The sequence below is a fragment of the Poecilia reticulata genome, linkage group LG3 (genome assembly GCF_000633615.1).
Source record: "Poecilia reticulata strain Guanapo linkage group LG3, Guppy_female_1.0+MT, whole genome shotgun sequence".
Lineage (NCBI taxonomy): Eukaryota > Metazoa > Chordata > Actinopteri > Cyprinodontiformes > Poeciliidae > Poecilia > Poecilia reticulata.
Window position 1 is genome coordinate 27,290,855 of NC_024333.1, and position 23,555 is coordinate 27,314,409.

General features: G+C 40.2%; 1 protein-coding gene across 1 annotated transcript; it reads right to left on the bottom strand.

Moving 5' to 3' along the window:
• Positions 1-19,052: 19,052 nt before the first annotated feature.
• rhoua (ras homolog family member Ua) lies at positions 19,053-23,223 on the bottom strand. Its single transcript, XM_008405849.1, has 2 exons — positions 23,188-23,223; positions 19,053-22,949 (listed from the first exon to the last, which is right to left on the bottom strand). Exons 1-2 carry the CDS (start codon positions 23,221-23,223, stop codon positions 22,632-22,634), a joined length of 354 nt encoding a protein of 117 aa, XP_008404071.1. The 3' UTR covers positions 19,053-22,631.
• Between the last annotated feature and the right edge of the window lie 332 nt (positions 23,224-23,555).

Below are 23,555 nucleotides of genomic sequence, written 5' to 3' on the forward strand. Positions count from 1 at the left end.
TGCAGCCGTTTGGTTTTATCGGTTCTCTGGCCAACTCGCCTTCCCTGCTTTAAGTAGCTTCAGTTTCCATGAATTCCTCACCTGCAGGCCGCAGTGCAAAGGGGAACCAGTCCACAGAAATAAGATTATTCCTCCAGTCGCTTCCCTGATCGGTTTTGTTCAGACTCGCCCGCGTCTGCTTGGYGTTTKGCTGTCGGACCTGCCACCGCTCTTTGTGGCGCTGCACCATCACAGTGTCCCATAAGGTGGCGGGGAGTTTCCTGTAGCTGCTGTCAGTGAGTGAGTGAGTGAGGTGCATCATGTTCCGACTTCGGGTCGTCCGTCTGAATGTGTCGGTTCCGTGTTCCGGGTTCCTCTCTCGTAAAATCTGTGGCTCTGGTTTCGCTCTTCAGAGAGGAATGGATTCTTTGCTCTTATCCTTCGTATATCTATCTTTCCATTTAAGCATCCATCGTTCACTAATAATTTAGTTTTTCCTCGCCGATCTTGTAAAATGCCTTTTTTGTCATTCCTGGTTTGTTTGTGTTGTTGAACAGCCTGTAAATGTTCATGTGGGGAAATGTCGTTTTGAAGCTCATGAAATTTCCACGGCAGGAAAACCGGACCGTCTTCAGCACCTTCCTTTGTTCCCACTGTAAAACCTTTTAAGGATAATCTTTAGGACATGTATTTTAAGTAAAAAGATTTTTTTCTTTTTTTTTTTGATGAAATCAGTCTTGAGGCGAATTTTAAAGAAGGATTTTCTTTTTCGTAAGCACATTCTGATGAAACCTTGCTGCTGGACTGTAGGAAGAAAGCACAAGGTTATTTTTCTGAGACGGAAACATGTTGAAGTTCAGAGCACCGAGGCTGTAACTGTTATTATTTTTCCTTAGGTTTTCATTTTCAGAAGTCTGATTTAAATCGATGTGACTGTAAGTTTCTAGTGTACTCTCTCGTCAGCGTAACCTTTTTCTGTACATAGGTTTTTCAATACTTGCAATCGAAGAAAAATGCTTTTTCTTTGTAATTGTGAGTTGAGTCAGTGTGACATTTTGGTGCATACTCTTTTGACACCAGTATGTAAGTACATACAAATACATTTTTTTAAATAATCACATTTACTCTGTGTGTTTTATGAACAGCTTTAAAAAATGCGGGTTGATGTCTGTTGTAGAAAATAAAATTAATAGTTTTAAATGAGATGTACAGAGGCAAAGATACTGTGGCTTAAAGTAATAGCTGCATTTTGAGATGCAGAACTCGTCATAAGAGTTAAAACCTCATCGACTGCAGATGACGAGGCCGTTTTCTGTTGATAAGCATTTTAAATTTAGCTAACTTTGTATCTGCGATGAGGACAGTAACGGTTATCTTTCCTTCTTGGTCCTTTGGCTCCATATACTGTGAAGCTTTAGAGCTGCAGGAGTCCAAACTCACAGGCCCAAAAAATATTTTTAAAACCTAAAATCACAAAAGTTTTTATTGAGATTTTGTTTCTGCGCAACAAATTAAGCATGAAATAAAGCAACAAAATAAATAGGATGTATGTTTTGTAATGTGTAAATTATTGCAGAAAAAAGCTTTGCATATGTTTGTTACTGAAAGAAAGGTAACCAGTTTACGAACTTTTTTTAAGGTCAAGTTTGTCTCAAATGGTTGCAACTCGCTGTGTTTTAGGTGTCGCTACCTGGCAGCAGAGGATCTTTTACACAGACCACTTAAAATCATCAGTCTCTCTGATTTTGCTCTTTGTATGTTTATGTTTGAGTAAATTGAACATTGTTCTTTTATTTTATAAACTACTGACGTCTGAAATTCTAAGAAAAATGTTGTATTTGCAGAAAATGAGAAATGATGAAAATAACAAAAAAGATGCAGTGCTTTCAGACCTCAAATAATGCAAAGAAAACGAGTTCATATTCATTTAGAAACGATAATTTTAATGTTTTAACTCGGGAAGAGTTCAGAAATCAGCATTTGGAGGAATAACCAGGTTTCCAATGGGGCTCAGTGCAGTTCGCCCTTTTCCGCCACCAGGGGGCAGCCCAGGCTTAAGCGTCTGCGCTCTGTTGCCTGCTGTACCCAGACTGTCCACCAGATGGCGGAATAAAAATTTATTTCGTCCGTGAAACGTCAACATGTCGCTATGAAGCGGGCAGAGGTATGCCTGTGGCACGAAGGGTGTAGAGTCAGCAGGTTTCCACCCAGTTAGAGAGCAGCTGTGAAACCAGTCACATCAAACCATTATGAACAAAACAAATCATGAGACTTACTGACTGGTCTCTACATATCTACTTCCTGTTTCATCAGATATGTAACTATTATAAAACCATGAGATGTTGGATACACTAGCTCTGCTCCCTGAGGATCACTGTCGCTACAGGAACAATAGAAAGCCAGACAGGAAGCATCCACTGTCCTTGGGATCTAAAAATGGCTCCCAACACACCCAAGCGCATTTCCTTTTACACACTTTTACGCTTCTTTTTGTTGGTTTTCAATGCACAGATGAGCAGTTTTGTTGTTTCTGTGGCATTGTTTGTCCCGACTCATCCTAAAACAGAAATACAGTCAAAACATAATCATTCTGATTCTGAGCCACTGCAGTGGTGAGTATTTTGGCCCTGGTTTCTGCTTCTTCCTATGGGCCATGGGAGAGAAAACAGGAGTAGATATCTGCCAAAAAAAACGTCTGAGATTTTCTAGACAAAAAATAGGAACAGTTTTGAGTTTGACTTTTGAAACTCAAACATTTCTAAGTTTTTTCAAGAACATTTTTGAGATTAACCCCAAAACTTGGAGTTTTTCTATCAGTTTTTTTTTTTTTACTTTTCATACAAATCTTAGAAATTTAATAGAAAAAACAAGGAAATTTCTATTAAATTTCTAAGATTAGTCTAAAAAAATCAGCGTTTTTTTCTTGCGGCAGGGACTCCCTGTATATAACGGTACAGTTTGAAGTAGGGCTGGACAATATGGCTGAAAACAGAATCACAATATAATGATTTCATATCAGTCAATATTTCATTATTATTGATTTGTTTTTGTTTTTTTGTTTTAAATATCTTAAATGCTGTCCAGCTAGTAATGTGACCTTTCCTGTGTTATCCAGTTCTCATTCCATGCCATTATTTGTTATTTTTAAGCCGTTGTGAGGCATGGTGTCGAAACCTTAAACTGCTCCTGCACAAGTTACTCAAGAGGTTGTTGCTAGGTAACCAAAGAGTGAGAGAGTTAGCTTATGAAACCTAGAGATTTTTAGTGATACTGTGGAGTAATTTTAAAACTTGTGGAGATTTTGCTTTTCAGGTTGTGGCCCCAAGGCTCTGGAAATCTCTACTGCTGTCGCTGCACTACAAGGGGCTGGTTTTTACCAGGCCAGCAGTTTGTTTTTATGTTTGTGTCTTTTTGAAGCAGATTTTAATGTCTGATATGTAAATAAGTGTTACTTACTTTTCTACGCTGTTTTTCTATGGACCAACTCTAAAGAGGTCCAGCTGTGTGTGCGGAGGAATCTGTTTCCGTCTCCAGACTCGTAAACCTGAATGCTGGTCGGGCAGAACCGCAGGAGACCAAACTGGACCCGGAGTTGTTCATATAACTCTGTGTGTCGTCTCGCCAGCAGGTCTCATATAGAAAGCTGGACCACAATAACAGGTTGTAGTTCAGAAGGCATTCATCAAGACTTACAATCTTTTTCTGTCATTCCTAAAAACTGCACTAACCCTGCTGCCCTCATTCAGCACGGGCGTCAGCAATGCTGCAACCAAGGCACAAGAAACACAGACTCATTCCTGTGGTCACACAAGGACAGTCAAAGTACTGACTGGCATTAAGAAGAAGTTTGAGTCCACTCAGCTTCAATCTGGCTGAGTCCTTACCGTCAGGTTTGCATCATTTATGACTGCATGCTGCTTTCCAGTCTTGCATCATTTGGGGTTTTCAGAGTCTAGGCGCATCAGGGTCAGCTTTGTTATTATTTCTTATTGAACCAAATGTTTTCAAGGGTGACAACAGGGAGGCTGTTTGAGCCCATGGATTGTATTATAATGTGGTAGTTTGATAAAACTATATAACTATATATATATCTGTGTAACATCTGTGCATGTTACACATATAGCATGTTTCTATAGTCCCAAAGCCACATTGTGTTTTCTGATCTTCTCTCACTTTCCTCTGTTGTAAATGATCATTTACTTACAGCATATCCACTTGCATAAGTTACTTTTTGATTATTTTTTGAACATGTACAAAAAAACACTAACAGCCTGAAGCACAATATGAAAACTTTTGTTTTACATATTCAAAGGAGTTGGAAGTATAAAGTTATATTCCCACTCTGTGTTATCAGGTTGGACGTTACTGCTGATGCTTGAATCTGCAGAGGATTCAGTCAGACGCCGTCAGTTGGACGTATCAGCATCATTCACTTCCTGTTGCTGTGTGTTGTCAGCCTAAGCACGTCAGATAAACTGATGGAAAAACTCCCAGAATGCATTTGATCTTTTCCGCTTTCCCGTCACTTGGTCCCATCTTTCAACTTTCTATCCACTTCCTGTCTCCCCTTTCCTCCACCTTCTCATCCTTCCTCTGCGGCCTCTAATCTTTTCTTTCCTTTCTGATAACTTTGTCCTCCCTTCCTGTCCTCGTGTTCATCCTCTCCTGCCAAATTCATCTGACATTTCAGATCTCTGTCCTGGTAAAAACGCAGAGAAAAGAAACCTGTGTGAAAAAGTAGTTGCTCTTCTGCAGATTTCTTCTGCTCCAAAAACAACAATAACCTGAGTAAATACAAAATTCAGCCAAACAAAGTCCGTGTTTCGATGTTGAGTTAAATGTCAGCTTTATCCATCTGCATGGTTTCTCCAACTCCTAAAATTTATTAATTTTATCACTTTGGAGGGCTTCAAGTATGACTCTCAATCAGATTGAAGGTCAGACTTTAACTAGGCCACACCAAGAAAACATTACATACAAACATTACATACAGATGCATTCAAAACTTATCCTGTTTTTCTCCTCTCTAATGTTTACCAGACGTAGCATTTTGCATGAGGAAAAGTTTTTATTTAAGTATGGATATTTTATATTCTATGTGATGAAATGCATGTAAAAATCTAAATAAATATGCTTTGTAAACATTTTACTACTCCTTTAAGTTGTTAAGTAAGTAAAACTTCATTTTATTCATTGGAAGGTAAATTGCTGGTGTGTTTTGAATCATTTTCCTGCGACATCACCAAAGTTTGCTTTAGGGTTTTCTGGAAGACAGCAGAAATGTCTGATTCTAGAAATTACAACAAAGTTTTGAGGTCATGAAGAAGTAAAGTAGCAAAGCAGCCCCACACCATAATACTGCCACCACCATTTTTGACAATTCATAATATTTTCATAATATGCTACAAGATACACACCTTTGAAAAACGTTTTCTTTTTGTCTCATTAGTTCACATGACATTTTATTAATTAGGGACCATAAATAACAATATATATCACGATAGATACATAATCAATATCAATAGATATATATGTAATATATCTGATAGAATATTTAAAATACACGACAGTCACCAAACTCCAATCCAGAACCGCACGGCATTCTGGGAGATGTAGGCAGAGGAAAGTCTTTAGCTGCTCACGCTCTTTGGTTACCTAGCAACAACTCACTCACTCGCTCTTTGGTTACCTAGCAACAACCTGTTCAGTAACTGACGCAGCAGCCATTTCTGGTTTTGCCGTCGTGCCTCATAACTGCTTCAAAATAAAAAACTGGATAAAATAGGAAAGGTAACGCCACCAGTTCAGCAGTATTTCAGATATTTAAAACAAAATACTAAATCCTGACTGACTAATATGAAACATATTGTTATCATATTTTGATAAGTTTTTCAGCTATGTCGTCCAGCCCCATTGTAAATGATAGACTGACAAATACATAACATTCATTTCATTGCATAGTTTCAGATTCCTCATTGTAATCTTTCGTGGCTTTAAATCAACCATTGCAGAGTTCATCAGTGCAGACCCTAATAAAAACCTGAACCACAAACTTTAGCAAACACCCCTGGACACACACGCACACATCCAGTGTGTATACTGGAGCTGATGCACTTCCTGTATAGCAGGACAAACCCACACATTCCCGTAATGGTCAGAGATAAGAGATACTGGGAAACAAGCAGCTGTGTGAGGAGTCGACATTGTGTAGCTCTTACATCACTCTATACATTTTTCCCAGTAAATATTTTACCTGCTCTGCATCTGAACTTGAGCGTGATTCTCAATGTAAAAGAATACAGTCTAAAGTCAGTTTCTATAATTTTCCTGTCCACTCTTATCGTTGTGGCACATGATCCTGCTGTGGCTTTATTTTCTGTCACATTTTCCCTTTTCTCCTCCATTTAGTCTGGTCACGAGTGTAGAGTGTGATCATTTAGTGCCTCGGATATGAACAGAAACAGCAAAGAGCCTGGGGTAATGTTTATATCCTACAACCTTTTAAAAATATGATAAGTGTTGCTGAGATTTAAAACAGATGTTCAATTTATGAGCAGTATTTTCATTTAATGTTTTTAGTGTCTAAAAACATTAAATAAAATGTTTTTATTTCATTTAAGATAAAAACAATAACTTTAAATGAAAATAAAATGTTTTTATTTTAATTTACAAATAAATAAAAAATTTAATTTTAAAATAAAAAGAATGTGTTTTATTTTAAAATAAAATACATTTTACTTAAAATTTATTTTTAATAAAAATAAATTCATTTTTATTTATTTTTTTTAAAATCCTAATTTGTAGATTGAATCTAATTTAATTTACAAATCTACAATTTGTACATTCATTGCAAAAATTACAGATTTGTGCAATTAATTTAGAGTTAGTTATGCTCACCTAATTTAAACATTTCCAGGAGCAAGCATTTTAACTTTATTACTGAGCTTACCTCTCAACAGTGAGGTTTCTTTATGTTGTGAAAATGTCAGTGAAAGACACGTTGTTCAGCCGTCACACACATTACCAGAGAATCACAACTTCCTCATTCTGCTGCAGAAAGCTGCTCTGACTCCAACACAGCGCCCAAACAGACCAACACCCAAAGACACTCACTTTTATCACTAAAGGACATTTTTTGACTCGAGGACATGAGATTTTAGTCGAAGAAGATCTTGTGATATGAAAGGTTTTAATTCTGACTGCGGCTGTTTGTCTTGTGATCCGTTTGAAGAGCATCAACGACAACTTGGTGGTCTATATGCGGCAAAACCCGATCATATGAATAGTTGTCTCATGACAGATGTGACTCTGATAWCTTTAACACTGATAGTGATAATCTTCTGGGAATGTAAAAGCCAACTGAGTAAATTTTATCTTTGTTTATTGTAGCTATTGTAAGTTTCTTGTTACGGTAGCTATGGTAACGGAACAGAGTTCTACCGCAATAAACAGAAAAAAGTGTAAAAAGCAACTTAATTTTAGCTTCAGTCGTTGGTGATGTTCGATACCAGCGATTTCATTTCCGATCCAATACTTAGTCAAATTGAAGCTAGTATCGGAGGTACGGATCCGATACCGATACTTTGTGCAAACACTTATATCATCTGTTAAATCTAAAAAAAAAAGTGTAATTCAAATCTTGGTTTCCGAAAAAGAAAACAAGACGTCACGTTTATTCATTTTAAACTCAGAAGAGACAGCATTGTCATTTACTATAGCTTGACTATTTTAACAGCAGAAAATATGTAAAAAAATATGTAAAAATGTTACTACAAACTAAAAAAAAATAGCAAAGTAAGAGCCTTACTGAAATAAATCTTTGTTTAATTATTAAGAGCTACTATAAAATAAAAGCTGAAATAGCTCAATGAATGACTTATTTTATGATCTGTCTTTGTGTTTATGTCTGACCCTCTGAGCAGCTGTGCTTACCCATTACACACTTGCCAGGYGGAAGAAAAAGTAGTTCCCATCAACCCTGTCTCATTTAGGCAAGATCTTCAYAATTTATTTACTTTCTAACATGCTTTTGTTAAGCTACATTATCTCAAATCACTGAARTATTTAAAGTATTGCTAGTTGGATTTGAGAATCGATCTTAATGCAGAAAGTCCTGATAACGATATTTCAGTATCAATCCGCACATCACTATCAGGACTGCTATGACACGGAGCTGAGCTGTTCACGACAGTGTTGCGGTTGCTCACTATGGTAAGACAGGAGATCTAATCGATTCACAGACTTTTCTCAATTGGAAAAATAAACTGCAAAGCACAGATGAATCAGTATTTATTTATTTATTTTTACCAACAGTGATTGCCGAGCTGGAACTTGACAAGGAACTTGACACGTAGCTTAGTGCTAGCTACCTCGCTATTCGTAGCCAGAAAAAAAAAACGTAGCCAATGTTCAACCAACGCTGCCTTCTTTGCGTTCACTTTGACTCCTCTGTATTTAAACCATCATTTAATTTTCTCTACACTGTGCTTCTGTATCAAAAAAAACATTGAAATGAAACTCCCGGGTCGTCCTCATCTCCCAACGTTTCAAGCTCTTCAGATGTCGCCATWMTGTTTTTGCTTGGGTTGTCCGGTCCGAACATCCGGGCAACAGTGACGCCATTTGCAATGAGTGCCATAAGGAAACTAGGTAAGTAGCCGGGATTAGAGTTTGTTTGAGTGATTTGAAATATTGCTAGAAAACTGGCTGCTGTGTTAATCGAAGGAATTGTACTAATGTATTGAGATATGCATAACAAGAAATGGCAAAAACAATCGTAATTATTTTTATTTGTTCTTATCTAGCTCTTCCGTTGGTTGATAAATGATCAAATAATCTGATCATCAGTTCTGACTTTCTCAAAATTGACTGGATGATACAGTAAAGCTGCTGTTGCATTCTGGGGTGAGACCAAACTAGGTGTGTCTGTAATAAACTGAGGACTCAGCATAATGTGCAGAAACACATTAGACTSCCTGTGTTTTCAGGGATGAGCCCAACTCCCCTCATTCTGCGAGTTTCAACATCACTCCCTTTCTCTCCCCAGCTGCATGCTCTGGGTTAAACAAACAGATTTGAACATCTTGTGAGAAACTCAGATTGCATTCTCATACAGAACATTTTCTCCTCCGGTGTTTAACTTTAGAGAAAAGTTTCATCTGTAGAACTGAGCTGTTGCCATCTACAGCAAAGATTCACCGCCCATGAAGATGACTAGAAGCAGAGCTGAAACTGGGCCTCCTCCTTCTGGCTCCATTATGAGTCCGCTCGCCCAGCTGAAATAAAAGGACAAAAGTTCTGGCCAAAAGCCTGCTGGTCACTGTGTGTGTTTGTGTGTACCAGCTGGTTACATCTGGTTCAGGAGGCCAAAGAGGGAGGCTGCTTTCACCCACCTCTAAAGATCAGTTACTAATCCCTGTTTCCCAGAAGTCTCTGTTTATGTCAGAGGGAGAGAGATTTGTAAACGGAATGTCTTCTTATAATGCAAAATTCACATGTTGAGGGTTTTTATACTTCCATTTGGGTGATTTATCTCTCTGATAAGAGATTTTGTTTTTTACAGTATGTGATTTTTTTGGGGGGGGGGGGGGATGGGACTTGTTCTATTGCTTTTATTTTAAGTTGGTGGTTTATTCCTTTCGTCTTTTTTCTGTAAGTCGTCTTGTTTTCATTCCCGGTCCTACTATTGGGGCAAAAATGTCCATCAAAAGACAGCTTTGCTTTCTGTCTAACGTGTAAACAGATTTGAAAAGGAAAAAAAGACGATCAAAAGAAGTTGTCAGATGTCTGAATATTACTGGAAATCATGACCTCCGTCTTCATGAGACTGTCTTAGAAAAGAGTCTTCAGTCAGAGGCTTCTTCAAATTCACTGCAACACAGACTGCTACAGTACAACTTTTCTGCCAACAGCCATCAAACTCTACAATAACTATTTGAAGAATTTGAATGAAGATGAATTACAATATTTAAATTCCCTTTGGGATCAATAGCGTATATTTGAATTTGAACTTAATTGGAGAGTTCTGAGAGTTGATTAGCTAATTTAGGACAAATTTTCAGCTAATTTATTTTTTGGTGATGCTGTGGTATCTTTTTCATTTGTCTCGTAGCTCTTTCTCGTTTTACTATGTTGCCAACATTTAACGTACTTTCATAAATGTTTCACTTCTGTTATTTTTTTCTTTCAGTTACGGATGTCTACCTATTGAGTTTTATTTTGTCGATCTTGCACAGTTTTCTTGAATTGAAAGTGAGCTCTGCTTTGGGGCAGATTCCTGTAACGTTAACTCTTATCTTTATACTGAACAGATTCAGGCTGACAAACCCTTCAGGAATCTTGACTGAACAACAGAAACCGCTGCCTGAGTGCTTTATCTCATTCAAACACACTTTATCCTCTGTGTCCTTCCAAATCTTCTCGCCTCTCTTCTTGTATTTCCTCATAAAACCCACTCCTCACCGCTCCCTTTTCGCATCGCCCTGTTTGCTTTAGGATGCGTGTTCAGAGTTCACATACGGAGTTGTCTGGCTGTAACAGCTTGTGACACATGGAGAGCAAACCAACTATGTAACAACAGCTGACTGCTGTGTTTACATTACAGCTGGGGACACAACCCCCTCTCCTACGCGTTTGCTTCAACATCAAAACAAGCTGAGTGAGAACTGTTTTCTGGATCATAACTGCCTTTATTGATCAGTCAGAATGTATTGACTGGACAGCCTGGAAGCTCTAGATCAGTGTCTCTCAAACTTTTGCAACCCAATGACCATCTAGCCCATTTAACAAACACTCACGGATCACTTAACTTGAAATTGCCCCTTCACTAGCACAACATCTTCATATATACAACCTGAAATTAAAATATTTGTCTCTTTACTCACTTATTGTTGTCTCCTTTGTTCATTTTAAGAAATATTGTTTATGTTTTGTAAGTGTGACTCGCCACAATAAAACCATGAACACGTCAACTAGGGGCGTTTTGAGTTATTTACAGATGATGAAAGTTTGTATTCTAAGCTTTCAAATGATTGAAAACACATGGAAATCAAAAAAGTTCTTTACTACAAGTGTTGTGTGCATTAACATTTTAATTTGTAATTTGTAATTTAGAAGACAAGAAAAGAAAAACAGACTAGAGTTGTGTTGGCAAAAACAGAAATCTTCTTTCAGCCATTAGATAGGCCATCATAAATAATTTTATTTTAGGTGTTAAGATGCAGTTAGTCAGCGTAGGGTGCAGTGCTGCTCACTGCCTCGTTACAGTCATATCTCATTAAACACAGCACAGACCGAGATCTGCTACCTATCGTAATGTTCAAAAATAAAAGTTCTGTAACTCACCTCGAGAAACTATCCACCGGTATCTTCAGTTTTTCTGTTTAGTGACCCTGTTTTAAGCCATTTATCCATTGTCATTATTTTTAAACACAGTAATTTGGTAGGCTAACTTTGAGTCAACATCATGGCAAATAAACTGATATTTACATGCGATCCTTTGTGGACCACTATGGGCCTCCGGCGGACCGTCAGTGGCCCAGGGACCACAGTTTGAGAAAGACTGATGTAGAGGAACTAACCCTGCTGAGAGTGCAGCTGTCGCCACAGCTGATTTTGGTGTTATTTCTCAAAATAACACCAAAGCTGAAACCTGACAAGCCCTCAAATTACTCTAGTTTTTATATGGTAGAAACAATACTCATAAATTCATTTCAAACGTTTACCATTGACGCGAACCCCCCCCCCCCCCAAAAAAAAAAAAAACTTATTGGTTCTCTCGTTCTGAAGCCATTAAAGGCAAAGAGCAGAATTGGCTTCCTGTGCAGATGTTTTCATTTACAGTGGYAGATTTAAACTCTTGGGCTGCATCTGGGCCAAAGTTTGACCGCTTGAGAAGATGACGCAGTTGATTAATCAAAARTAATGAAAAACTATTAACTTCTTATGTGTAAATTAGGTAAGAGCAGCACAAACTAATCAAGCACAGTCCTTCGAGATAATAGATTACTAACCCATCAGAGCGCTTTGTTAGATTAAAAACATGTTGGAATCATTTTCRCTTATCAAAAGGTCACAGTGAGCTGAAACATGACRATTTCTACCCCTATAAAGCTGTGAATGACACYAAGTTAAAATAATATAATGTTTAAAAAATTGAAATAAAAATTGAGGAAATGGCTTTCAGGTTCCTCCATTGTTCCTCTTACAGTTAATTTCATCAGGACACAAGACATGTCTTCAAAAACTTTGTYCCTGAGGGCTTTTAAAACTAATCTATTTTTTATGTGACTTTTGGGGTAATTACTTTTTCCTTTCAGCTCATGACTGTACGTKAAAAACTTTGGATTGACTTATCAGCTTCAGCAGGACCACCAGCAGGCCTTTTACTTTTGTTTTKGGGATGATGTAAACAGTGGGCAGAGTAATTATACTCCAGTAAGACTAGCACTACTTCAGCATATTTTTACTAAAGTAAAAGTAAGAAGCAATCATCCACGAAATTACTAAAATAAGAGTAAAAAAGTATTTGGTAAAAAGTCTACTCAAGTACTGAGTAACTGATSAAATTATTAGTAATTTAATATTTWAAAATTACATTATCAGACGGACCAAAATATGAAGTTAAAAAATGTTGTATTTTAAGGACAAAAATGACAGTGRCTTATATAAATAACAAAAATAATAAAATCAGGCAAAAGAAAATGTTTTCAAATCAGTTTCTTTCAATATAAAACTTATGAACATTCTGAGTCTGGTGAATTTTTGATCAAAACATGTTTGTTCTTCATTCGGTGGGTAGAAAATCCAGAAATTTTACTCAAGTAAAAGTAGTGATACTTCATGATAAAATTACTAAAGTAAATGTAAAACGTACAGTGTAGTAAAAATACTCCTAACAGAAAATTTTAGAAAAAAAGTTACTCAAATAAATGTAACTGAGTAAATGTAACCAGTCACAATACAACTTTGGTTTTTGGCAACAAGGTAATGTTTTTTGGTGTCTGGAAATTAGGCTTTTCAAAAACCTCATGAATGTAACAAATCAGCAGATACTGCCCCTCACCTAGTAACCCCAGTGAAGCCCAGCCCGTTACCTAGCAACCCACATGAAGTCTTCCCCGTCACCTAGCAACCCAAGCTGAGCTCCAGCACATTGGTCAGCTGGTTTTACCSCTGTGTGCGCTGTGTATTGACTCCTGGTTAAGACAAGTGTTTTGTTGTTGACTTACCAGCCAGAAACCACTTGTTGCTTTCTTCATTCATAATGTTGAATTAGCAGAAGCTAAAGCTACTTAAAAGAAGCTGTATAAATCATCAGCAGAAGCAGTTAAACAATTTGCTGTTTTGTAAACATTCACACCACAAAATGAGAAACTGCTCATGCTGTATCGACAGATTATCGAAGAAAATGTTCGCTGTGTTTACATGAAAACTCAGTTCCTTTTGGTTAATTATGTTTTAGTAACTGTTGCTACTTTCTGTTAATTTGGTTGGGTTTTTTTTTTGTATCCATTTCGTTTTCTCCCCCATGTGTTTGCTTTCTCCACTCTAACTTTCTTTCGCTACTTTAAGTAGACACATCGGCTCCCACACAGCAGCTGCCTGGACACACACACACGCACACACACACACACACATCGATTGAATTTACAGCTTGTTAGAAAACAGAGGGTTGTATTTCAGCTTTGCTTGTAAAGCACTGGTGTCACTCCACCTTTTTTATATTACGTAACAACACACGCACACACACAGAGGCTATAAAGTTATACAATCAGCCAGAACTGAATCTTTAAACTGTGATTTGAATGCTGGCAGCTTTTGCACAATTTAAATATATATGTGTTTACTCTATGTTTTCCTTTTCAGAATAAATTATAAAACTTATTTTGTGTGTTTTTTCCCTGCCTTCCTGTACATGGAAAATTAAATAAAAAAGTAACAGTTAAACTTTCTGGCTAAATATTCATGTATTTTCGAGTTTGGTTTGGGTAATCATATGTTTTATTAAATTAAACTTAGATAAAATATCTGCAAAGCATGATGTTGGAAACCAGTTATGAAAAGATTTATTTTAGCGATTTTGCTGCTTTATAAAAACTGCAGCATCATTGTACTGCCTTTAAAGGCCCTTTAGCTTTGTTTGTGGGAATTTATTTATTTATTTTTGACATTTTAAGTGAGAATGTGTCATTGATTTGTAGCAGATTTAAAAACACGTAAGAAGTCGTCCTCTTCTTGTTCTTAATTTGTACCAGGGAGCTTTGACTGGAGCTCAAAGGACAGTCGGTGTAACCAGAACAAAGTCGGTCTTCTCATGATTCGCTGCTGTCAGATAACGCAGTGAATCACATACACAATGCGTCCCAGAAGAAAAACAGACCCCTCACCAGACACCACTTGACAGCCTTCAAAATAAAGCTCTTGCATAACAACGGCTGCCTGGAAGCAGCGAGTCTCCTCACAGTGATTCAGACTGAAGTCAGGTGACTTTCTGTGTGTGTGCACTTGTGTTTGTGTCTTCACGTCCTCAAGCGTGGCTTGCATCTGTCCTGATGTTCAGCTGAGCGCAGCATGGTTGTTTGACTTTGAAAAGCAAGCGCCACAGCACCAAAACTACTCAGAAGCCAAGTTTGAGCTAAAAATGAAAGGAAACAATCAAAATACTGAGCAAAAACACAACATCTTACCCAGTATCTTTAGTCTAGTTTTCAGTGCAAACATCTTAATACATTTGAAATAATACGAAATTAACTTACAGTCTTTCAGCAAGGTATAGGAGCGTGTTTTAAGTCAGTAATTCCTTAATATTGGTGAAAAAGAACTAGTTCCACAAGCAGATTACTTAACTTATAACAAGAAAAAAATGTCTTGTTATAAGTGAATTTACCAGCCAGTGGAACTAAAACTTTTTCATCAATATAAAGAAATTATTAACTTAAAACACGCTCTTATATCTTGCTGAAACTTATTTCAAATGTATTAAGATATTTGCACTGAAAACCAGACTAGAAATACTTGTGTTTTTGCAGTGAAGGTGTTTTATTTTAGAAACTTTTTACAGGATAATTTCATTTAGATGTTTTTTGTTGTTGTTTTTTTTGTTTTTAGAAATGATTAAGTCATTTTGGTAGAGAAATAACATAACACTTACGGTAAACTTGTTCATCTTATCTCATGGTGGTACAAGGTTACTCTGAGCTCTGAACACTCACACTTTGGCATTGTACAGTAAAGACAGCTTATCTACAAATTTACTCCTTTTTCATAAGAAAAATGTATTCAGTACTTTTCAAGCTGGCTTTCGCCCACACCTGATTAAAGTTTTGACACAAATGCGGCTACTGGAAAATCGGGTCCAGAATGTTTGATGCCGAACTGGTTCAGATGTAATTTGGTAAACTAGAACTAACTAACCAACCAACCAACTAGCCAGCCAGCCAACCAACCAACCAACCAACCAACCAACCAACCAACCAACCAACCAACCAACTCCATCCATCCATCCATTTTCTGCCGGGTCACGGGGGCAGCAGCTTCAGAAGGGAGTCCCTGACTTCCCTCTCCCCAGCCACTTCTTAGACCATAGATGAGGGTGGGAACGTAGACCGACCGGTAAATCGAGAGCTTCGCTTTTTGACTCAGCTCTGTCTTCACCATGACGGACCGGTACAGCGCCCACTTCACAGCAGACGCTGCCCCAATCCCCCTGTCGATCTCCCGCCCCCTTCTTCCCTCATTCGTGAACAAGATCCCCAGATKCTTAAACTCCTCCACTTGAGGCAGGACGACCCYCCTGACCCGGAGAAGGCACTCTACCCTTTTCCGGCTCAAGATCATGGCCTTGGATTTGGAGGCACTGAGAGTCATCCTGGCCGCTTCACATTCGGCCGCGAACCCCTCCAGCAATGCTGCAGATCACAATCTGATGAAGCCAACAGGACCACATTATCCGCAAAAAGCAGAGATGCTTTTTGCAAGGCCACCAAAACGGCTGCGCCTAGAAATTCTGTCCATGAAAGTAATGAACAGAATCGGTGACAAAGGACAGCCTTGGTGGAGTCCAACTCTCACTGGAAACGAACCCGATTTAGTGCCGGCAATGCGGACCAGACTCTGACACCATTCATACAGGGACCTGACAGCCCGTATCAAAGGGCCCGTTACCCCATACTCCCGGAGAACGCCCCACAAAGCCCTCCTGGGGACACAGTCGAACGCCTTCTCCAAGTCCACAAAACACATATAGACTGGTTGGGCGAACTCCCATGCACCCTCCAGGACCCTGCTGAGGGTGTAGAGCTGGTCCAGTGTTCCACGACCAGGACGAAAACCACACTGCTCTTTCTGAATCCGAGGTTCGACTATCCGACAGACCCTCTTCAGGACCCCTGAATAGACCTTACCAGGGAGGCTTAAGAGTGTGACCCCTCTGTAATTGGAGCACACCCTCCGGTCCCCCTTTTTGAACAGGGGGACCACCACCCCAGTCTGCCAATCCAGGGGAACTGCCCCCGATGTCCATGCGATATTGCAGAGTCGCGTGAGCCAACACAACCCTACAACATCCAGAGCCTTAAGGAACTCCGGGCGGATCTCATCCRCCCCCGGGGCCCTGCCACSRRGRRSTTTTTGACCACCTCGGCGACCTCGTCCCCAGAGATTGGAGAGCCCAACCCTGAGTCCCCAGGCTCAGCTTCCTCAACAGAAGGCATGTTGGTGGGATTGAGGAGGTCTTCAAAGTATTCCGCCCACCGGCCCACAACGTCCCGAGTTGAGGTCAACAACACACTTTCCCCACTATAAGCAGTGTTGGTGCTGCACTGCTTCCCCCTCCTGAGACGCCAGATGGTGGACCAGAATCGCCTCGAAGCCGTACGGAAGTCTTTCTCCATGGCCTCTCCAAACTCCTCCTACGCCTAAGTTTTTGCCTCAGCGACCACCCGAGCCGCATGCCGCTTCACCTGCCAGTACCCATCAGCTGCTTCTGGAGTCCCACAGGCCAAAAAGGCCCGATAGGACTCCTTCTTCAGCTTGACAGCATCCCTCACCGAAGGTGTCCACCAACGGGTTCGAGGGTTGCCGCSGCGACAGGCACCAACAACCTTGCGGCCGCAGCTCCAATAAGCCACCTCGGCAATGGAGGTACGGAACATGGTTCACTCAGACTCAATGTCCTCCACCTCCCCCGGAACGTGTTCGAAGTTCTGCCAGAGATGGGAGTTAAAGCTCCATCTCACAGGGGACTCCGCCAGATGTTCCCAGCAGACCCTCACCACACGTTTGGGCCTGCCAGGTCTGACCGACTTCCTCYCCCACCACCGGAGCTAACTCACCACCAGGTAGTGGTCAGTGGACAGCTCCGCACCTCTCTTCACCGGAGTGTCCAAGACATACGGCCGCAGATCTGATGAAACAATGACAAAATTGATCATCAAACTGCGGCCTAGGGTGTCCTGGTGCCAAGTGCACATATGGACACCCATATGCTTGAACATGGTGTTCGTGATAGACAATCCGTGATGAGCACCGAAGTCCAACAACAGAACACCACTCAAGTTCAGATCGGGGGAGCCGTTCCTCCCAACCACGCCCCTCCAGGTCTCACCGTCATTGCCCACGTGAGCGTTGAAGTCCCCCAGTACAACATGGGAGTCCCCAGAGGGGCACTCTCCAGTGCCTCCTTTAAGGACTCCAAGAAGGGTGGGTAATCTGAACTGCCGTTCGGCCTGTAAGCACAGACAACAGTCAGAACCCGTCCCCCCACCCGTAGGCGGAGGGAGGCTACCTTCTCGTTCACCGGGGTAAACCCCAACATACAGGCGCCAAGATGGGGGGGCAATAAGTATGCCCACTCCTGCCCGGCGCCTCTCACCGTGGGCAACTCCAGAGTGGAARTACGTCCAGCCCCTCTCAAGGAGACTGGTTCCAGAACCAGAGCCATGCGTCGAGGTGAGGCCGACTATTTCTAGCCGGAACCTCTCAACCTCGCACACTAGCTCCGGCTCCTTCCCCACCAGAGAGGTGACGTTCCACGTCCCAAGAGCCAGCTTCTGCAGCCGAGGATCAGACCGTCAGGGTCCCCTCCCTCGGCTGCCGCCCGTAACACAATGCACCCGACCCCTTTGGCACCTCCGACAGGTGGTGAGCCCATTGGAAGGGGACCCACATCTCCTCTTCGGGCTGAGCCCGGCCGGGCTCCGTGGGTAAAAGCCCGGCCACCAGGTGCTTGCCATCGTGCCCCACCTCCAGGCCTGGCTTCAGAGTGGGGCCCCGGTGACCCACGTCCGGGCGAGAGAAAGCTAGATCCAAAGTTTGTCTCCATCATAAGGGGTCTTCGGGCTGCGCTTTGTCTGGTTCCTCACCTATACCTGTCTACCTTGGGTGACCCTACCAGGGGCATAAAGCCCCAGACAGCATAGCTTCTAGGATCATTGGGACACTCAAACCCCTCCACCACGATAAGGTGGCAGCCCAAGGAGGAGAACTAGAACCCCTTTGTGTCATTTTGAATGTTAGCAGATAAAGATCACATGTGGGGTTCCTCAAGACTCTAATCTTGGGCCACTTTTATTCAACATCTATAAGCTCTTCCAGCTTAAAGAGTATTAAAACGTTTGATGCCAAAAGGCAAAAGTTGCAGATTTAGAGAGCATTTAGCTAAACACCATAAACCAGTAAAGAGTCCTGACCAAAACCAAGAAAATGGATCCAATTACACCAGTTATTAAATCACTGCATGTCTTGAGCGCAAATATATTTCAGAGTTGCTTCACAGACATGAACCATTTAGTTTGTTTTTTAACAGACTTATTGATGTAGTGTTCCCAGGACCAGAATTAAAGAAACTGAGATGTGCACGTAACTCCTTTAAATCTTTTAAAACATTAACTATCTCACTTATTAATAATGTGTTTTAAATTTGTATTTTAATCTTAGTCTCTATGTTCACTTTTATTATTCTTTATTTCTTAATTTTATTCTATATTTTTTTGTCTTTTATTGCCTTCTATATTATTGATGGTACAAATCAACCTCCTCAACAGGTTTCAGCTCTTACCAACATACCACACGTCTTTATTACAAATATTCTTTATTTCTCAGAGTATAACAGATTTGTACAAACACATCCTCCTTTTACTGAAATTTCCAAGTTAACGACAAGCTTGACATGAGCAGACTGCAGCAGCGCATCGTCAGTTTTTGTTTTTTAACCAGTGAAAACAGGAGTGGTGGTTCACACAGGCCGCGTTCGGCTGGTTTTCTGAAAGAGGCTCTGAGCTGGTGTCCCCTGTAAGATGTGTAAATCCTCAGATTAGATATCTGAGTCACAGAGTCACAGGACGTGAACTGGGCCAGACTCAGAAAGGGCTTACAGTGGCAGTAGCCCAGGGCTCCACTTTTTGGGGGACCCCAAAGATTTTTGTAATGAATTAATGTTTTACATTGTGGCTTATATAAAACTCATAAGCCCATCTGAAATGTGTTGTCTTGGTATTGTTTGATTGATATTTTTGTTAATGTACACAAAACTCAAATATTTGAAAATTCTGAACTTATAGTGCATCTATTTGGGACCAACATGGAGCCATCAACTGTAGTTTCCATGTGTAAATGCTTGTTTTTTTGTTGTTGCTGTTTTTTGGATAGGGTACCAAAACCGGCTCTAGCCCCAGGCCCTTATCCTTCTAAATCCAGCCCTGGACATAGACAAATACAATGAGCAGGTTCATTTTGTGCCCTAAATCAGACATATTTATATGAATTTTTGTGTTCCTTTGCTTCACATCCAGTGAGACCAAACACCAGCTGGCTGACGCCACATCTCTGAGTCACGTATTAAACATCGCCAGCGTACAGCGGGGGCCCGTCACAACAACACCCAGTAAATCAAAGTCACAGATTTATGAAGTTTTAGCTCTCACACAGTTCTGCAAACCTCAACAACAGCAACAAAGAATAATTATGCTTTACTTTCAACAAAACAGAAAAACCCCAACATCCATCACATCTGTTTTCTGTCTCCACGTTCAGATAGCCATCTGCTCTACGTTACGAAGCCCTTAGTCTGCCATCCTGCTGCAACGCCGCGCTGCAGCAACCACCTGAGAGGAAGTCAAAACAGGGGAAACCCTCTGACCTTTCATAACCTCAAAAGCTGGCGTCACGAGTGAATTCGTGCAAGCGTTGTAGCGCGTTGCATTGCTTAGTTATCTGTTGGGATCAGAGTAGTTCCTGTGGTGATTAAATAAAGCAGAATCTACGGGATCACAGTATTTGAAAGTTTAAAACGTGAGCATCTTCAGGTCATTTTAAGATACAAGCCAGGCGTTTTCTGCTGATTGACACGGAAAGACAAGACAGAACATGGTTAACGCCACTAAGACATTTAAACCGGAGTGAATTAAGTAACTTCTGTTAAACTTGACACAGGAAATGCCAGCTATCATAAGAGTGTGTGACCTTTAGCCCACTTAGCTCCACAAGACAAATGACCTATTATGCCTTTTCTCCCTGCAACACACAAAGCATTTGCTATCAGCAGTTAAACGTCCACACAGTGAACCCATTGAGTTGTGTTAGAAACAGCTTCCACCGAGAGAAACCAACGAATCCAACTTTCAACAAAAATCTTAGCTTAACGTGGCAGCATGGCTGAAACGGTTAATCGGATTAATCGTGATCATTGAATTTATCGTTAACTAACTTAGTAATCAATCCTTTACTGGAGCATACAGACTCAAAAAAAAGGCAATTTTCTGAAAGAACAGGGTAGTCAAAGCAGGAATTAAGTCAAAGCTGTACAAAAATATATACATTTGGCATTTAAGATTTAAAAAAGACTTTTATTTGTAAATATGTTTTACCTAGAACTCTTCAAGTGGCAGGTTTAGCTTCACCTGGTTCAAATTCTGTGAAACAAAATCTCATATTAATCCCTTTTTGCTGTCCAATGATTAATTTAAAAAATAGTCAATAGATCAGCTACATTTTAGACATTAAGTTGATTAAAAAAGGGCTGAGCTTTTCACATGCTTGTATCTTTTTAGTTGCAGATGCATCCTTTGCTACAAGTAAAATAATGCTATTACTGCATTTCAGGCAATACAATGTTTGCCTTTTTATTTAAAAACAGACTTAAAATGTTTGTTTATTTGCATCTTTTGATGCATTGTTATCTCCTCTATTGACTTAGAGGGGGCTGGACATAAATGCCCATCGCACTTTTTATATTTTCATCTGTCGAAACAAACTGAAACGGTGCTTTACTTTTGTTCTTCCTATCGATGCCCCACTGCATGTTGGTCTGTCGCATAAAATAAAAAACATTAACGTTGTGATTTTCATTTGATGAAATATTAGAAAGTTGATGAAATATTAGAAAGAGAAAACCGCCAGGTTTATAGATTATTGATGCGTTATAGACACAGTGTCTATAACGTGTCAGTAACTAACAATAATATCCAGTAATATAACAGAGAAAAGGGGTTTTTCTTAAGAAATAAAGATAGCAAAATGTATTAAGAATTAATTATAGCTAATTTTAGATTTAACCATGGAGGATCTGATTCAGCAAACGCTCATTGTCAAGTCTGAAAGGATAAATCGCATGTAGCAGTGGAAATGTTTGGTACCACTTTGTTTTAAGTTATAAGTCAAACACGTGCAGAAGAAACGATCCCGTTTTCACAGCTGACCAACTTGAACCGGCTTCGCTCTGTTTTCACTGTCAGTCCTGATGAGTTTGAGAGGAAAAGATGATAAATTACCTTCCAATATGGAGACATGAAATAGTTTGTTTGCTGCTACAGAAAAAAAAAGATATAAAGAATGTGGGTTGTTTGGAAATCTCAGTTTTGATCAAAGCGGGAACAGTTTGTGACTTCTGATAAGACAAAAATGTGCATGAGTTCGTATCAAGATTAGATATGATTTGAGCTCTTGCATAAAAATAAAAAATAAAGCCTGAATTTGGTACAAATTGTTCTGTTTAAGACCAAACTAAAAGCTGATTCAGAAACGTGTAAAATCAGGATGCGGTTCCTCAGCGAGTCCTCTGATCAGAGTAACAATGGCTCCGGTCTGAATTAACGTCAAGACGGACGGACTTGTTTTGACTTCTTGGTGACTTCTTGTGATCATGTCTGGGTCATAAAATCCTCCGTGACAAAGTCTGCTCCGAGGGCGACTCTCTTTCTCGCAGCAGCTCTTTCTGATCTTATTTTAAACCAATTCAGAATTGGGAACAATTTACAGTCGGCTGACAGTGTGTTGTTTGGCTTAGATCATCGATTATAATAATTATATCCAACAAAGATTCCAGTTTTCCTTTGGGATGCATAAAAAGGCAGAATAAATTTATACCAAGAGGGTTGTTTTGTCTGTTGTTTTAATTTTTCTTCAGTATTTTTGGACCAGAAATCCAGAGAAAAGCAACCTGGGTATGACTCTGTCACATCTTTTACTGGTCGCAGAACAGAACTGGTGTTTAACCAGTCTAAGTGAATAAACACCAGAGAATCCTCCAGGCGACTCAAAATAGAAGCTCAGTAGTAAATCTCATCCACAATATTCCACGTTCCAGTCAAGATTTATGTGGTTTTCTTTAAAACTCCAGCCCAGAATCAGAGCCGGATCCAGTCCCCAGGTCTGCTTTACGCCACGCAGCAGTACCGTTTCCACCAGGACTTAGACAGACTCTTCATCTTGTCCGGGGTCTGCCTCGCCTTCATTCGGTGCTTCTGTTTGCCTCTCGAGCGTTTCCGTGAGCCGTATTTCTGCAGGCTGGCCAGGATGGCCGTGTCGAACACCTCCTTTAGGTTCTTCTGGGTCAGAGAGGAGCACTCCATGTAGGCCACCGCCCCGATCTCCATGGCACAGTCCCGGGCGTCAGAAGGGTCCACGGGCCGCTCCCGGTACTTCGCCAGGTCGATGAGCACCTGGAAGGAGTCGACAGCAGTTACCTTGGAGAACTATCCCCACTCCACAAACTGTTCCACGTTTTGTCACATTAGAGCCACAACATGCATCAAAAAGCCCTGTGTTAATTTAACTCTGAAGAGTGTGGACTATATAAACACTGAAAAAGTGTTAATATCAACTCTGTGGGAGTTAACAACATAATTCCCAGTGTTAATTTAACTCCCACGGAGTTGACATTAACACTTTTTTAGTGTTTATATAGGCCACACTCATCAGTGTTAAATTAACACTGGGCTTTTTGCTGTGCAGTTTGTGACAAGCCATGAAGAAGGAACAACCTTTCAGTCAAAAGGCAAAATGTGGCTAAAAACTAACAATGCAAATTTCCCTGGACGATATGAATCGCATAATATAATCATTGCCTATATTGATAGTTATTGATTAGTTTTTTTGTTTTAAGTATCTGAAATACTGCCAGTTTTACAGTTTTATTTTTAAGCAGTTATAAGGCAGAGTGGCGGAAACTTAAAATGCAGCTGCGCCAGTTACTGAACAAGCTGTTGCTAGGTAACCAAAGAATGAGTGAGTTGCTAGGTAACCAGAGTGAGTGAGTTGCTAGGTAACCAGAGAGTGAGTGAGTTGCTAGGTAACCAGAG